At 49.5% G+C, this 17,710-nt stretch overlaps 2 protein-coding genes across 2 annotated transcripts; one reads left to right on the top strand and one right to left on the bottom strand.

Annotated features, from left to right (window-relative positions):
* Nucleotides 1-1,753: 1,753 nt before the first annotated feature.
* Nucleotides 1,754-3,862, bottom strand: LOC119168276 (disintegrin and metalloproteinase domain-containing protein 10). The gene has a single exon (XM_075867936.1). The coding sequence runs from the start codon at nucleotides 3,860-3,862 to the stop codon at nucleotides 1,754-1,756; it is 2,109 nt and encodes a 702-aa protein (XP_075724051.1).
* A 3,546-nt stretch (nucleotides 3,863-7,408) lies between these two features.
* Nucleotides 7,409-16,578, top strand: LOC119167060 (retinol dehydrogenase 12-like). The gene is made up of 5 exons (XM_037418477.2): nucleotides 7,409-7,732; nucleotides 9,747-10,085; nucleotides 11,816-12,007; nucleotides 13,285-13,397; nucleotides 15,467-16,578. The coding sequence occupies exons 1-5, from the start codon at nucleotides 7,591-7,593 to the stop codon at nucleotides 15,653-15,655; spliced, it is 975 nt and encodes a 324-aa protein (XP_037274374.2). The 5' UTR covers nucleotides 7,409-7,590; the 3' UTR covers nucleotides 15,656-16,578.
* Nucleotides 16,579-17,710: the final 1,132 nt, after the last annotated feature.

The raw sequence follows: 17,710 nt of genomic DNA, 5'->3' as shown, positions 1-17,710 counted from the left end.
GAAAGGTTTCGGGCAAGTAATACGCGTAGTCACAGAGACGCAGGTGATGATGATGATGAAGCTCCTTGGATCATTGGCGCCTATACCCACTATGGGGGATCCGCCCTGAGTCTGGCGATCATGCATACTGAGTTTATGATTAATATTTAGTAAGAGCTAAAATAAGACGCAGGTCAGTGGCGCGACAGAACAAAAAAGACTGAGTGAGAGCACGCGCTGTCCCAAACGACTTTTCCGTTTATTTCTTCTAGATTCGGGCTCGTACTCGCCACAGTTCATGGCCAGGTGCCAATATGTCGATTTATTTTTTCTGTGGCTAGTGAAACGACGGCAGGTGAGTTAAAAATGTTCAGTTTTTTTTTTTCAGTCTCTTGACAGTAATAGCATAGAGAAGGTGGCGCCAGACCAAAACGTTACAAATAAATATTTAGTGTTGGTATCCGTCACTGAGATTTTGTAGTATGCACTTCCAGTTTGCAAGAGAGGCACTATTTATTACGCAAGCAAAAGGAAGGTGACGACAGTGCTTGAACTAGAAATTTAATTTTCGTCAAACCTTAATGGGGGAAAAAAAAAAACTTTTCCTGGTTCTTTCAACGTGTATATTCTGATGGAAGGACCTTTTCCATTGCACTGTCACCATTACCTGCCCAACTTTATTTCTGCAAAGTGTGACACACTATTTGACCTTTTTGTATAATTCATGTACATTCACGCCTTACATATCACCTCCTAGAAGGGTCTTTCAGAAAATAAAAAAAATGAAAAGAAAAAAACGAAAATACTCTCCAGGTACGTTGTTCCTCCCGCGGTCTCTCCATGTCATCTTTCTTTATTTTTGATTTGAATTGGTTGTCAAAACTTGATGCAATGAGACAAATATTGTTATATAATTGGCGTGTAATATGTTACCCGCGAATACTGCGTCATCAATTCGCTTGATTTTTTTTAACGTCGTAAATTAAACCTTACACCGTACCGCCCATCTTTACGCAGTTTTTTTCCAAACATTAGTTTCCTGTTCTGCAAGTACACGAAAGCTTTATTCATTCGCGATTTACGTGCAGCCCACCCCAATTTTAAAGGGAACACTGAGTAATGCAAGTGGCGAAAGCTGCAAGAGATACAGATAGCGCCATATTTATTCACTTCAAATATTCGCGACGCCTAATTGCGTTGCAGAGAGTAATCCTTTACACTTACTGTACACAATATTAAAGAAGCTTGGTAAGACGGAATAGCTATGTCGACCGACTTGAGTTTATGTATGTAAACGGCACAGGTAATCGGCTATCTATTAAGGGGGGCGTAAGAGCGTCGCTTTTCCACCAACGTCTTGCAGGTCATCTGCCGTGAAAGCGAAAGAGGGAAAAATCCCGCGTGTTAACTTATTACGTTCTTGTGTTCCCTTCAACAAGGCACGGCTATCCCCCCACCCCACCCCACCTTGTATCCCGAAGTATCTCGCTGCCTTTCTTTGTTATATTATAAAGTGATGTATATTTGCTCACCGGCGCTGGGTCCCGGCCTGCGCAGGATACTCTCGATGGAGAAGCTCAGCGGAGGCGGCCCCTGCTCCTCGCTGGTGCACTGCACCGTGGCGCTTGCCGGTGGCCGGCGCATGCTGCCGACTGACGCGCGCAAAAGAGCGCTGCCGAATTCGGGGCGGCGCGTCGCGGCCCCGCCCACCTGAAAAACCCCGCCTCCCACACACAAGGGTCGAAGCACTCTAATCGAGCGACAATTTTTTTTATTATAGCCTGCCCAATAACGGCGGCAGAAGAACGAGCGACACGAAGTTCGCCACGGGCGTCGACAGCGTCCGCGCCGCCGACTTGCCGCTACTGTGCGATATCGTGGGCGACACGATGCACATGCCGAACCCGTCGCACTGTCCGCGCCGGCCGTGGCAGAAGAAGTCCGAGCGCTGGACGAAGAGGCGGCCGTCGAGCGACTTGAGGCCGTGCTCGATGGCGGGCAGGCAGGCGCCGCGAGAGCCGTTGCGGCAGCAGATGTGGCACTCGTCGTTCCCGAACCGCCCTTCGTCCACGCACACGCAGTCCAGCAGTCCCCGGTCCCGGCACGGGGTGGACTGGCACTTGCCCTGTCGGCAAGTCTTCTTGGTTCCGCGGCACGGATAGCCGTCGGCGCGCGCCGTCAGCGCCTGGCACACGCCCTTGTCGTCGCAGACGCCGGACGCCATGCACTCGTCGAAAGGTCGGCACGACGAGTTGGACACGGAGCGCAGCAGCGTGGCGCCGCACTGGTCGCTGCAGCAGGCCGACGACCGCGGAGAGCACGTGGAACCGCCGGCGCGCCTCACGGTGCAAGGCAGGTCCGTCTGCGGAGGCACCAGGGCCTCGTGGAGTTGCGGCCCGGAAGGCGCCGGCGAGCAGCACGGGTCTAGGGTGTCGCAGGTGGCCTCCGAGCCGCAGTCGCACTCCTCTCCCGGCTCGATGATGCCGTTGCCGCAGCGCGCGCCGTCCTCGGCGAGGCAGGTGCCCTTGGCGCCCAGCACCTTGCGCATGTCGCGCACCGAGCACGGGGAGAAAGCGCGGTGATTGGGAAGCGAGCCGTCCACCGAGTACTTGACCATGATGAAGAAGCCCGACTTCCCGATCGGATGACACGCCGGATCGGCGGCCGGATCGTGAGGCGAGCCGAAGCTGTGGCCGATCTCGTGCGTCACCGTGCCGAACGAGACTCCGTGCGGCACCCGCTTGCGGTTCGACGTGCTCGTCGTGATGGAGGCGATGTTGAAGCTGTGTATGGTGTCCTGGTCGATGAAGCGCATGGGCAGCTCGCAGATGCCCCCGACGGGGCCCTCGGGGTCCGGGTTGGCCACGAACGAGATGCCCAGCGTGTTGCTCTCGAAAGGACGGTGTGAGAAGCCCACGACGAGACAGTGTCGCTGCACGTAGAAGGAGAAGCTCGCCAGGTAGTCCTTGGCCAACAGGTCTTCCTGGCCCAAGGGGTAGCCCTTACTGCTGGGCTCGGTGAATATGGTCACCTTCTCGGGGATTAGTCCGACGCGGAACGGCAGCTGGAAGTCGGTGTTGCGGAAGACCAGGTCGGCGTAGTGCAGGTGCAGGATCATCTCCTGCACCACGAGGTTGACGTTGCGGCTGCGCGACCGAAAGAACGTGTGGTCGGCCAGTAACTCGACACCGCAGACGCGCAGGCCCGACGAAGCGCCGCTCGTCGAGGACCGCATCCTCTGCGCGCTCATGCGCGTCAGGAGGTCCGCGTCGGCCGACAACCGCTGCAGTTTCTTCGATGGACCGATGGCCGCGCGAGTCGTGTTCTGGAAGCAGGCACGCGCGCCGCCTTTCATGGCGACACAGTCGGGCGTCATGACCTCCATGCCAGAGTAGACGACCGCGTCGTAGTTCTGCTTTTCTAGGAAGAAGTTGTCAGCCGGCTCGACGAAATAAACGTTGTTCTCGGTGCGTATGACTCCGTCGAAGACGCCGTCCCGGAAGTAGCCCATCACCTCGGAGCGTGGGTTGTCCTCGAGTCGGCCGATGTAGAGGCTGTAGTCGGCCTCGTAGGCCACTTTCGACACGCCGCTCGTGTTGTGCACAAATACCGGGATGCGGTTCACGTGGCGCGGGTCTTCGGCCAGGGACAGGTTGAAGTGCTGACCGTAGGCCATGAAGGAGACCCGGTAGCCGCCCTGGGAGTCGGCCGCCACGTCCATGGCGTCTACGCTGCGGGTGGGTGGCACGCTAAACGCCTGCATGCGAACGCGCTCGAAGCGGCTCACGAAGTCGCTCAGTTCGCCGCCGCCGCATTGCACGCACAGCGCTACGAGCAGCTGCCATGGAAGCAGCCACTGCTGCGACCGCTGGCCCCGGCCCATGTCGCGGCCCCGCCTGGCTACCTGCCTGCCCTCCTCTTCCTCCGGCCTGGTGGTGGTTATGTTGGAGACGACGGTGATGATAGTGACATCATTCGACGATGACACTAACCCACTGTGAGGGATGGATAGTGGAGCAGTGAGCGATTAGAAAGCAATGTCCGAGAAAGTGCAAGTTTACCGTCCCGAGGTTTCCACCGCCTTCCTTTATACGGCATGGCGTAGGAATGTTAAAACAATGTAGAAGTCATCAAGAATCGTCACCGAAGGAAGACAAATGTTGGGCCTTGCGTGATGACCCTGGGCTAGACCCAGCTAAAGCCATTATAAAGCGGCCAAGATTATACCAGTGGGTGAGAACGGTTCCGTAGAATAGGACGCACGAATTTAGGTTAGCCCCTGTTCTTTTGAAATAAAAGCATCAACAGGTTAGAAGGGACGGCTGTTACGTACGGTAGCCCTGCGTAATCCCTTTAGCCCTACCCATGATGGCGTCAGGCTTGGAGTAAACTGATATGGTTAGGGTTGAACCTTCCATCGCTTCGCGGTCTTCTCACAGTAGCCGTTGCCTTTCTCGTTTCATGGTGTAAGAGTAGAGTATATTTTTGAATCTGTGGCACACACCCATGCTGGGGGGATTGGCCAAGAACCGGATAGTTCCCTGAGTTGTTGGCCCTTGGGGACCGGCCATGAAACAAGCAGTGGGATTCACCCAATGTCTGCGTGCCGTACTGGTTTATCATCATAATTTTCTGACAGGCCGTACACATTTATGTGGCACATACCCGTTTGTTGAGCTAACTGCTGTCTCATTTTTAGTGGACCCGTGGTGGCCAGTGGGATTTATCCAATTTCTGTGGCGCATACCTGATAGGCGGCCCAAATTACGGCTGCCTTGAACAGCTTCGCTGTTGAAACAACCGAGCTTTCTCATGCCGATAGAGCTCAGTAACTGCGACGCTGACTTCCACCACAGCACGCGTGTCAAGCAAAGAAGCCCAGTTTCGAACGATGTGAGAGCGTTTCGGGAGGAAAGTCGAACGTCAGGGAACCGTTGAAAAGCGATCCCCCCCCCCCCCCCCCCCCCCGCTGTGTTTGACCAACTTAAAAACAGCGCAATAGAGACACGGGCAGACGACGATAGAGGCGACAGACCACAGCGCTGAACTCGCGACCAAATCTTATTTTAGAATAAAAAAAATTCGACAGATCCCACGTACCTTGGGGATCGATGTCATTGCGAAGCATGCACATGGATGGTGACTGAGTTGCAATTTTTTTATCGAGCAAACGCTAAGAAGGGGCGCTAAAGATATGTACAAATGCACCACAAGACATATTTTAAACAGCCGCATACGTTTTATTGAACCGGTTGTTTACAGTTGCGTAACGATGCCTACACTGCAGCAACATGGATATTAACAACACCAGGAGCAGTAAGCTGATATAAAGAGGTGGTGCTCGCGAGGATGGTAGCCTTGGACACTGCTACATAAATCAACGTCAGTAGATGGCGCCTAACTATAGTTGACATTAAGTTGATGTGACGGCTGTACCATAGGAGTACATATGTAATGGTTATAAAATTAGATAGCCAGCACCGTAACGAAGTTTCACGAAGAGCGGGGTCTATTTGAAAAGTAGTTCCGAAACCTGTCTTGGCTCTGTATCAGTATAGTTGATTGCCTCGCAGAATGCTAGGGCTCGATTCTTTCCAGGACCCTGACGTTTATTATTTGCATTCGTCTGGTCAACGCTACCATTGTCAGCTTTTCTTTAATGCTCAGCCATTTCTTTTCTCGCTGTTCCTGAGTAAAATGTCAATCACTTGACCGATGCCCGCATACCTGTGGCACATAATCGTCCGCGGGCATGTGCCACATGTCTGGCGAAAAGGGTTTGGCGACGTAAGCGACAGAATTGTGACATTATTCATGTCACGACCATCGATTTGTCAAACCGTCTTATACTAATTTTAGTTAACCCCAAGGGAGTGATCACGAGATCGCCCTGAGATAGATAGATAGATAGATAGATAGATAGATAGATAGATAGACAGATAGATAGATAGATAGATAGATAGATAGATAGATAGATAGATAGATAGATAGATAGATAGATAGATAGATAGATAGATAGATAGATAGATAGATGTGTGATAACTATTGCATTGCTAATTATTGATAAATTTGCATGTAGAGAGGAAAACTTCTCGCTTCAGGGGGATAGATAGATAGATAGATAGATAGATAGATAGATAGATAGATAGATAGATAGATAGATAGATAGATAGATAGATAGATAGATAGATAGATGTGTGATAACTATTGCATTGCTAATTATTGATAAATTTGCATGTAGAGAGGAAAACTTCTCGCTTCAGGGGGATAGATAGATAGATAGATAGATAGATAGATAGATAGATAGATAGATAGATGTGTGATAACTATTGCATTGCTAATTATTGATAAATTTGCATGTAGAGAGGAAAACTTCTCGCTTCAGGGGGATAGATAGATAGATAGATAGATAGATAGATAGATAGATAGATAGATAGATAGATAGATAGATAGATAGATAGATAGATAGATAGATAGATAGATAGATAGATAGATAGATAGATAGATACTCAAAGTGCTTGCAGTACAAAAAAAAATGCTTCATAGTTAATACGTGCGCACTCGTGTACTGACAACCTGTCGTCCAGTGACCACCTCATACCCCACCAGAATGCACCACATTGAAAAAAAAAAGACGCATAATCAGGGTAATGCATTCTGATGACATGTTTAAGGTGGTCATTTGAGTGGCGTTGCATCTTTGGCGTTGCGAGAAAATGAAGTGGCTTCTCTTTCGACGCATTTGAATTAAGGTTGAGATTTGAATTTTCATGTTACAAAATTGAGGAATGTAATCTGTTGTGAGATGGTGTGTACAATATGTACGATCTTGATGTGCGGGTGCATTATTTTTTTTTTTCATTTCAATTAAACGTCACTTGCGAGTTTAAGCGCAAGTCCTGGTGTACTTGTCTTCGTCGTTTGCACTTTTCAAGTTTTCTCTAGTAGAGGAGGAGTTGACTGCCTCTTATGTGCGTTCAAGTATGTGTGTGTATACGTATATGAGCGCGAATATACATACAGCGCTCGTCTTGAGTCTCCACCGTGCTAGCGCTAATTTTCCAAGTATGCGTATTAATCCATACAAACTAAAAAAAATAATTTGAGGCGGCGTGGAGAGGCTGGGAGTGGCAGGTTATTACACCTATTTCTTGCGATGTGTACAAGATTTCAGTTGTGACATCGTCCCAAATCGTTTTTTTTTTTTTTCGTCGTGATCTTCGCTTTAGCCATATAGTCGCGGCCCACGATCGAACGTAGCGCGCGACCACTCCACTTGCCCATGCTTGTTCGTTTCGAAGGACGCGCGACGCGAAGCCACGTAGTACGCCGCGTTGCAACATGTTTCGATTACGCGACACCGCCGCCAAGTGCCGCTGCATGTCTGATCTAGATAAGGTGGTGCGTGCGTAGCAATCCTCGCGCTCGCTAGTCGAGGAGGACGCTGTGCGGCCCACTTCGGGGCCTCTGAAGCCGCGCTACAACTGCTGCAGGGAAGCGGTAGTAGCGCCCTTCTCTCCCAACACGTTCCTCTCTCTCATCTATATCTAGAACAGGCCGGCGTTTCGTAGCGGCGGTGGCTGCGGTTGTTGCCCGGGTCTGCCAGGAACGATGTTGTGGTTGGCGTGTTTAGCAGCCACGCCTGCCGCTCTCTTGCTCGCCCTGTTCGCCTACAACCGGCTGTCCACGAGAAGATGTAGGTGCACGGCTGACTTGGACGGAAAGACGGTGGTCGTCACGGGAGCCAACACCGGTGAGAGTCGTGCTTCTTCTTGGCGCGGTCTCGTGTTGTCGACGGCGGCGGCGGCTCGGGGTGACGCCTGCGCGTGCTGCACGCCGCCTACGTCAGCGCGCGCGCTCATTTAAATGCGTTAGAGTTCTAATTTGATCCGGTAGGTACGTACAGGGCTCAACTCACATGTCTGTAACGACGGAGCTGCGTCGCGCGCGGAACAGCACTGGCGACATCTGGAGTCGCAAATACGCCACATCTGAGCATGCGTCCGGGCGCTAGTGATGTACCCTGCCTTGCAATAGTGATCCCTGTTTATCACCGCGGATGCAACAACCACTTTGACCACCGAAAGCACTCTGAACGATTTTGCGAAATAACAAAAAGCAAGCAAAAAAAAAAGAACGAGGTGAATCGTTCTCGCTGTGATATGCACTCGTGAAGCGAGAATAAGTTCAGAGTTTAAAAGGCGCATATCCGGGCCATTTGTGTTCTTTTCTTTTAGATGCGGAGCATCTTATACTCGCGCCTTGTAGTGCGCCGTCCGCACCGCTCCTCGAACATTCGACAGCTGACGCGCGCGCATGCGCCGTCGCGTCGTCGCCCACTCTTCCACCATCTGTGCATCCCTTCCTCCTCTACACACCGCGCGCGCTTCACTCCTCCACCATCTGTGCACACTTCCTCCTCTACACACCGCGTTCGACATCTACAATTCTCCTGATTCTCCAGTGGACGCGCATGTGGCGTCGCGCTTCGAGAACATTCAACAGCTGACAGTGCATGCGCCGTCGTGCTGTATATATACTCAAGGTCGGCGCTCGCTCGCTCAGTTGCCGCTCGTCGGTTGGTTTGTACGGCGCGTCGACGTCCAAGGTCGCGGTGAAATGAATTCCAACGAATCCACAAACACAATGATCGACGTCCCTTCGACCAGCGCCGCCCTTTCGCATACGTGTGTACGTGTTCACTCATTTAACACCCCCTCCTACAACCACGTTAACCAATTTAGCCATCGACCCAAGTAAGTCGCAATTTAACACCCCATTTCACAACCACGTTAACCAATTTAGCCATCGACCCAAGTAAGTCGCACTTTAACACCCCGTTAACCAATTATATGGTCCGCATCCTCCTCAGTGTTCCCCCGAGGGAAGCTGCGGGCAATTTTTTTTCTTTTCGTTCGGTTCTATGATGTTGACAGCACTTCGACGGCTAAAGCAGTCATCGCGGACGGGGAGATAAAGAAGGGTGGAAACTGTAAGACAGACACATCACAGGCGCCGCGCATGCTCAGATGTGGCGTATTTGCGTCTACAGATGTCGTTCGTGCTGTTATAGACATGCAAGTTGAGCACTGTACATGTCCGGATTAAAGAGAACTGAGACTGGAGGCCGGTGAGTGAGTGACTAAGTGAGTGAGGGAGGGAGTGATTGGGACGTGAAGAAAACGCGAGTGCCTATGGGGGGCTAGTGAACGTACAAGTGTGATAAGGTATACCGACGAGTTCATTACGATATTATAAAATGCAACTGGACAAGACATGGGAAAGTACTAGCTTAGAACGTCGAAATCGTTTATCCTGGCTGATAGAGCACAAGTTCAATATTACGGAATATCGGAACAAGATGAGCAGGTGTGTAAATTCTACTTATTTTATTTTAAATTATCGCTCAGTGGAGTCAACCGTTTTGTGAACTAGAGCGAAATGTCAATAAAAATTGTTTACTATTTTTTCAAGGTTGTAAGCCCTCTGCTGCTTCGAGTCATTTGGGGAAAATGTCTGACTAAGAATAAAGCTGTATAAGTGATCGTGCGAGTTTTGTTGCTCTCCTTAAAGGGTGTGTAATACACTCATCTACATGCCTTACTATAATTATACTCCTGCTGTGAGTGTGTTATTGCAATGAGTACGTGTAATGCACTCACAGTTCTTGCTCTGATTATTTTCTACAAAGAGTGGAAAAGCACAGGCGCCGCCCCTGGTGCGTGGATGAGATTGAGTACCATTGAGTGAGTACTCACGTGACGCAGGCATCGGTTACGAGACGGCCCGCGAGCTGGCGCTGCGCGGCGCGCGGGTCGTGCTGGGTTGCCGCAGCGAGGAGCGCGCGCGGTACGCGGTCGAGCGGCTGGCCTCCGAGACGCGCAGCACGAACGTCGCCTGGCTGCCGCTCGACACGTCCAGCCCGGACTCGGTGCGCGCCTTCGTCGAGCGCCTGTTGCCTCTCGCGCAGGGCCGCGTGCACGTGCTGGTCAACAACGCGGCCGTTTCGGCGCCCACCGACGGCCGTCGACTGACCGCCGACGGACACGAGCTGACGTGGGCCACGAACTACCTGGGTCACTACTTGCTGACGAGGCTGCTGCTGCGTGAGCTGTTTAAGTTTACCCTCAGAGAAGGAGAACGGCTATTTGGGCTAGTTGGTTTGAATTCATGGTAATAAGGGCTGCAGTTGGTAGTCAGCGCTCGTGTTGTCCTCTTTGCTTTCTTTGTCTCGCCTTTCGTCTATTTCTTCTAGCACCTTCGTGCTCGCGCTGCAGCCCTTATTCCCTCAAAGGTCTAAACCTGAAGTCGCTGATAAAAGGGTGACGCCATGTTTTGCGCATTTTTTTCGAAGGTGACCGGAAGGCGAACGCCATCTTATTCAGTATAGGGTGCGCATTCGGACTGGTTCGCTCGCGATTACTAGTAAAAAAACAAAAAGGAAGCAGCTCCGCGCAGCTAGGCAGCCTTCTTTCTTTCTTCTTTTATTATTATTTTCTTTTTTATTATTATTCTTTCTTTCTTTCTTTCTTTTCATTCTTTCCTCTCTTTCTCTTTTTTGTTTCTTGTTTTACTTCTCTTGTGTCTGTTTATTTCTGTACATTTCTATCTATTTCTGTCTCTTTCTCTGTCTTTGTATGTTTCTTTCTTTTTCACTTCTTTCTTTCTTTCTTTCGTTCATAGTTATCTGTCTATCTTTTTATGGTTTCATTTTCTCTAATTATCTCCATTTTTCTCTTCTTTCTCTCTGTCTCTTTTGACACATCAGGAGCAAGAGGTGGAAACATACGCATTAAAGTGATAGAAAAAACAGATAGCGAGACTGAAAAAGGAAGCGAAAGAGAATTAAGGCAAGGAAAAAAGCGAAAATAGAAGCATAAAGAGAGAGAGAGAGAAATATGAAAATGAAGAAAGAGGAGGAGAGAAATGAAGCATACCATAGCCACGTGTAGTATAATACAGCTAGAAAGAGGGAACAGGAGGTGACGGTGAGAAATAGGAAGGGATATTGAAACATATGATTGCTCTATATATTATAGTACATAATCGTTTGGAAATCGGAGCGAGGAAGAGGGGAAAAAGGAGAGAAATGCCACCAGCTTGACTTATTCTTCAGTCTTCGCACCACTGTACTGTCCAGCCGCCCCAATTTTTCTGCTTGTCAGGTTCTTTTTCTTTTCAGCATTGACCCCCCTCCCCCCACTTTTCAAAAGCGTTCTGTACTCTACTTGGTTTCGCATTGCCACCGAAACCAGAGAAACAAAAGAAGCGAATAATGGTAAACTACAATCTGAGATAAAGAAGTGAACTATAAGTGCTAAGTTGTTCGGTAAACAACGGGCTGAGGTTTTGCGCACCGAGTGTATGTGCCGTAATATCGGAAGCACGTTCTTCCCTTATCTTTTTTTTCCCTTCAAAATGTTACGCTGTCCATACTTGAGAAGTTGATGGATAGGCCCTCTCCAGCTGTGATACGCATTGAACCGCTGATTGTTTCATTTCTCGTCTTCCTTTATAAAGTGTTTACACTCCTCCCCAAAAATAAAGCATAGTCGGAACAGGACGCGTCAGTATGTCACCTTCCAGCACACTTGCCACCCCCTGTCTTTACGGACTCACTTGCCCATCGTCCCCTGTACGTGAATACCAGCGCAGGCCCCCCCCCCCCCCTCTACCGCTACAGATATCTTCGTGTAATCCACGGAGCACTAAAGTATAAAAAAGACAACAAAAATAGTCAGTACTTCCCAGTTATCTTTAAGGAATGCTCCTTGATCGCCTGAAGTAGCCCGCAATATGTGTGTTAATTTTTTGTTTGTTCTTCAACCTAACACAGCAACGCTACGGGAATGCGCGCCCTCTCGCGTCATCAATCTGACGTCGGTGGTGCAGCAGCTGGCACGCATCGACTGGGCCGACGTGCAGGGCCTTCGCAGCACTACGTGGTCGCCCAGCCGCGCGTACTGCAACTCCAAGAGGGCCATGCTGCTCTTCTCCGCCGAGCTGGCGCGACGCCTGAAGAACACCGGTATAATCCCTTCGTTCGATTGAAATGTGGAGGAAGGAAAACGAGGATAGGAGAGGGCGTGCAGTGATATGTGTAAAGCCCACTCGCCCTCAAAAAAAAAAAAAAAGGAAAAAAAAACTCGGTGGTTATGTAGCTTTGAACGCGAGCAAAATTCCTTAGCGCCACCCCTTATTATCCTTCGGTTACGTTATAGTGTACTAGAATATGGGGTTCTAGTACACTATAGTTACGTTTATAGCCACAAACCGAGAAGCCAGCTCGGCCCACAGCGACGGCTGTTGGCCGAGCTGTGTAAAAGGGAGGGGGCTGAAGCTTCCCGAAATTTCCGCCTGCTTGCCCCCCCTCCCCTCCCCGTATCCTCACCCAAGTGCAAGCATAGTCAAAACGCAACACATATGTTCTCTGTCTCGCTGAAAGAACTCGCTTGTCGTGGGTGCCACCAGCAAATAAAATTTTGGTTCGATGTTGTCCACAATAATGCCCGAACGGATTCACGTTAACCGGCACTGAGATCCGGCTACAGTTGGTTCTGATCCAAAGGTTCTGAAAGCGCTAAAGAAAACGCAACAACGCAGTGCTGTGTTCTTTCGTGGTTTGTGTTTCTTTGCGCTTTCTGAAACTATGAAGTCACCTTGCCTGGAGCACAGGCCCAGCTCCCTTGGCTGTACAGGATTTAGCAAAGCCTATCGTATTATTGCGCATACTGCGAGCACAACGAAATGATCACCGGCGTTGGCCATTATCTCCTGTCATGCCAATGTAAATGAGACATTGGGCGCGTTCAGTTAAGGAGCTCGAGCGCGCTCTATAGCCGGCGGTGTGCGCTCATCTAAATATAAAGGCTTAAAAGCGTTTTCTGGTGCGTGATGGCGGAGTGCAACGTTAAGACGCTCAGAAAATTACCTGCACATTGAATGCCCCACACTCCTTTAATCAAATTCCGTATTTGGCCACCCATTTCTCCAGTAGAGAGAAGCTAAAGGGATGATGGAGATTTGGCTTGCAGAGGCTTACTGCGTAAAGCATTAGCGTAGTCTTTTTTTCGAGGGGGGGGGGGGTCAACCATACTTTATGTTTGTTCGTGCGAGCATTTGCATGTGTGCGTGTACAATGTATATGTAAGCAAAATGGCAAGTGTGTGGGGGGAGGGGGGTTGAACCCCACTCCTCCAACCGCCCACTCCTTGGCTAAGCCTGTGTTGTAAAGCATAAAGTTCCCGCCGTTATAGTTTTTGAATGTTGTGTTATGGTTATAAAGGAGTGACATATTCCCCGCAGGTGTTAGCGCATGCGCGGTACATCCAGGAGTGGTGAACACGCGCGTTTCCCGAGGCCTAACGCGCGTGGGACAACCTTGGTTCGGCTTGCTGTCCACCTTGTTCGGAATCAAGGTGCGTATACGTACACGGATACGGCACATGCCGCATGCTCATGAACGCAGGCATGTCGCGTACACCGTTGCATGTCGCAAACGCGAGACTACGCACAGATTGGTGCGTGTGCAGTGCACTGTTGCATGCTGCACGCTTGACTATACTCATCGTAACGTGCATGCCGCATACGCCGCAGGCTACAAAGGCTACACATCGATCGGCTGCATGCCATGTACAGACCGGTACAAAATGTAAGCGTTCGCCGTGGGCACAAGGCGCTGTTGGCGAAGTCCAAACGAGCCTCAAACAAAGGGAGCCGATGGACGCAAAATACGTGCTTACCCTATGTGGTCCCCGGAGAGGTTCTCTCTCACTTCCAACGCGCGCGCGCGAAGCGTCCCGAGAGACTCCACGCACGGCGCCACAGTCGACATCCGCTATCTTGTGAGAGGGGTTAAACGTCACTCCCCGCTCTCCCAGCGCGGCAGATCACGGAGCAGGGGAGTCATGTCGGGACATGAGAACGGAGAAAAAGGCGGCAAAGCCCGCGCAAAGGTGGTGGGCTAGCCTCGACTCCCACACCGTGGAGCTTATGTTGTTAGAAAGACAGCAATACATATGGTGTTCATTTCAGTGTTGCCTTTAACAGTGGACCGTATTGCATGGTGCATGCCGCATACACATGGTGTACAGGTTATCGCGCACACTTTGTTTTACTTCTTTGCGGCAATCTTTTGTTTTACGAGATCGTATATAATTGTTGATTTATTTCTCAACCTGAAGCGTTCCGATACAAACCGTAATTCTAAATGTATTTAACAGTTATGCCAACTGCAGGATGGTGAAATACTCTTGTATTAATCATGTGCGCCTTGCGTGAACGTCATTTCGGATTCACGAATGTGTTTTAGAACGAGTGGTGAATCTCGAATGTATGGTGTGCCTTTACACGTGCACCAAGCGGCGCGCTTCAAGGCACCCTTCTAGAATGTGGTACGGTGATACATATACGTTACAAATGACAAACGGACGCTTCACTCACTAGTACACATTCGACGTCCGGCAGCTGCGTGCTCGCCGTAACCATTGTCATCGGAGTGTTGCTTATCTTATAGAACACCAAACTAAGCCTAAAAACGAAATTTCGAACTTGCAGTTTCAACAGCTGTGTTTCCACAAACCCCACAAATGCAGGACGAGTCGGCTTGACAGGATAAAATTTGTTAGCGGGTTTAGATTAGCGATTGTTAGAGCGTCGAGACGATACAATTTCGAGGCTTGGTTTGGCTCTCGTGATTCGCTTGGAAAGACAAACGGTACACGAAAAACAGGGACATTAGCACGACTTCGTGCAGCTTCCCACCCCGCATGTGGTGCGAGTGAGAATGTGATAAGAGAGTACATGGGCATCTAATAAATATGGTCAGGCTGGGCCAGCTTAACTTCAGAGTTCAGGCTCGACCAGATCGCGTCGAGTTGAATTTCTGGCTTGACTCAGTCGCATCGGGTGATGCTCTAGCTTAACCCGGCAGAGTCCAGTGAACGTCTGGCTTGACCCAGCTGAGTCGAGTTAAACTTCGACCCGGTGTAGTCTATTTGGACTTCTGAGCTTAATCCAGCAGTGTCTAGCAAACATCTGGCTTAACTTAGTTGTGTCGAGTTGAACTTATGACTCGATCCGGTGTAGTCTATTTGGACTTGTGAGCTTAACCCAGCAAAGTCTAGTGAACATGTGCTTTGACCCAGTTGGGTCGAGTTGAACTTATGACTTGACCCGGTCTAGTCGATTTGGACTTCTGAGCTTGACCCGGTGGAGTCGAGCGAACATCTGGTTTGACCCACTTGCAATGAGTAGAGTTCAACTTCTGACTCGACCTGGTCGGGTCGATTTTCACTTATTTGTCGCGTAGGGTGGTGTTCTGGCTTCACGCTGTCGCGTCGAGTAGAACATCTCGCTCGACTCGGTCGAGTTGAGTTGAACTCCCTTTCCCCGGTCGCGTCCAGTTCGTTGAAACGCGAAGATCGAGCTTGTTCTTTTTATACTGAGAATGGGTGGGGGGCTAATTTATTGTGACTATGTATTGCAGAACGCGCGCGAGGCTTGCCAGACTACCGTGCACGCGGTGTTGGCGCCGGACCCATGCAGCGGCTGGTACCTGTCCGAGTGCCGCGCTCAGTGGCCTGCCATTCGCTGCCCCGAGGACGAGAGGGATGCAGGTCGCCTGTGGACTATCAGCGAGCTGTCCTTCCCAACGTTGCCGCCAGTGGCGTTTTGATCCAGTGTCGGTGTATACACTCGTTGTACACTGTACCCTGTACGGTATACACTGTACCGTCTGGACAAAACAGTCACGTCGTCGGACCCTTTCTATGCACCAGTGTGTACAATAGTGTTCTCAAGGAGTGATGTCATGTTACGCGCAGTTACGCACGTGCGGTGTCTGGACGCTACGAAGACGTACGGATGGTGACGCCACAATGAACTTCCAGCGACAACGCACTTCGCCGGTTCCCGTGAATCGGTCGACCCGTCCAAACCTTGCCGAGAGACAACTGCGCCGATCCCGCGCTTAGCGCGTCACCGGACGTGGTAACCTCGTGTAGGCATGTTCCCGAGAAACCTGTGCGCGGCGCTTCTTCGAATTGGGGCTCTTAGTTCGGCGAAGTCAAGTTTCGGGAATCGAGTGATTGACCATTTAATTGCAGCAGTACATATATTAGAGGCGAAGCGCCTTGAGATGTCGGCTTTTTGGCGTGCCATGTCGTCGTCACGGTTCATCATAAACGGGTATGGGCCGCATAAATGGGCAAGTCCCACTACTTGTCTCCTGTCGGTACTACGAATAATTATGGGTTAAAGGTTCGTCATTACTACCTAAAACACTATGTTTGGCTTAGCAGTGGTATCAGAATCCCTGAAAAATTTGATCAAGGCGCTCAAGTTTATTAACAAAGACACAAATGTGCCTTTATGCGGTAAAATGGTATATTTTAAGATATGTTTCCTGAAACATATCTTAGGAGTGATGGTGCGTGACTGGTGGTCAGTAAAGCAGTGAAAAGTGAAGATTTTGTTTCGACCCTCTTCAGGTTCAACGTTCCTATACACGACCCTTGGCTACAATCTGGTTAAATTCACACAGCACTCGGTATATAGCGTATGGACATTCGGACGATAAAGAAGGCGAAGACTCCGGGCCAGTTAGTTCAGTGTTTCACATTTTCTTGTAGATTATTCATTCTTCGAGCAATTTTCTAATATATATATATATATATATATATATATATATATATATATATATATATATATATATATATATATATATATATATATATATATATATATATATGTATATTGGGTGGCCCGACACACGTCGAGAACTGAACAGCACGTGATAAGAACCGTATGTGGACATACAGGGACAGTTAGTTTTTCAAGGCATAATGCCTTGAAAAAGACAGGGTTCCTGTCGAAACGTCGGCACAATAAACAGTTGTTATGTGAAAGCGCATCTACTTTCATATTTATATATATATATATATATATATATATATATATATATATATCATACATAGAGGCTATCATCATCATTTTCATCATCATAATCATCAGTGTGTGTAGTACAGTATAGGTTATCGGAAATTTCATTACTATTAATACCACTGCACTACTACATTTAGTGTATAAGCCTTTCGTCCTCATTCGAGCATTTCATTGCTTTCGTGCGAGTGGGTTCTCCCTTCCTGAAAATTAAATGTGAAAGAAATCGTTCTTTTTTGTAATGTGTTTAATGACGTTTGCTTTTTGCGTGGTTATCTGATTTGCATATATAGCTTCAGCCGTTCCTGAAAAGCTGCGAGCTCCCATTGTATGTGGTGTGCTGCACACTGTTATTCTCCAGCAATGAGGTCTACACCACTCCCACACCCCTTGCAGAAAATAACTCGCAGCAGAGATAATGATGCCTGGACTCTTACAGAGGGGTTGAAATTTCGTTTTAATCTAACCAAATTGATCCGGACACCTACACTAGCAGATGGTACCCCCACTGCGGGGAGGTAGCGAATTTGGAGCACACGCTCTGGCGACGCCGCACTTCGCCGCTGGGCTGCGTTCAAACCGACCAGGCCAAGTGGCGCTCCGGCATCAGAAGCACCAACAACCGGCAGTAGCTTCGTGCCATCTAGAGAGCTCACGATTATGATGATGATGATGAACCTTCAGCTTTGCTGGCACTCGCCCACAAAGGGGGATCGGCCAAGAACCGGGCGGCAGGATCATCAAGTGTGCTAAGTCAGGCATTCAGGTAGTCTCGTAGCCGTAATGCGGT

The sequence above is a fragment of the Rhipicephalus microplus genome, chromosome 6 (assembly GCF_043290135.1).
Source record: "Rhipicephalus microplus isolate Deutch F79 chromosome 6, USDA_Rmic, whole genome shotgun sequence".
NCBI lineage: Eukaryota > Metazoa > Arthropoda > Arachnida > Ixodida > Ixodidae > Rhipicephalus > Rhipicephalus microplus.
This window is presented reverse-complemented; position numbering and strand designations above follow the sequence as displayed.

Excerpts from the sequence above, each read along its gene's own strand:
- LOC119167060 (XM_037418477.2), top strand. The coding sequence starts at position 7,591 with ATGTTGTGGTTGGCGTGTTTAGCAGCCACGCCTGCCGCTCTCTTGCTC. Across the intron at positions 7,733-9,746 it reads CGTCACGGGAGCCAACACCG|GCATCGGTTACGAGACGGCC; the intron begins GTGAGAGTCGTG and ends CACGTGACGCAG. Across the intron at positions 13,398-15,466 it reads CCACCTTGTTCGGAATCAAG|AACGCGCGCGAGGCTTGCCA; the intron begins GTGCGTATACGT and ends TATGTATTGCAG.
- LOC119168276 (XM_075867936.1), bottom strand. The coding sequence starts at position 3,862 with ATGGGCCGGGGCCAGCGGTCGCAGCAGTGGCTGCTTCCATGGCAGCTG.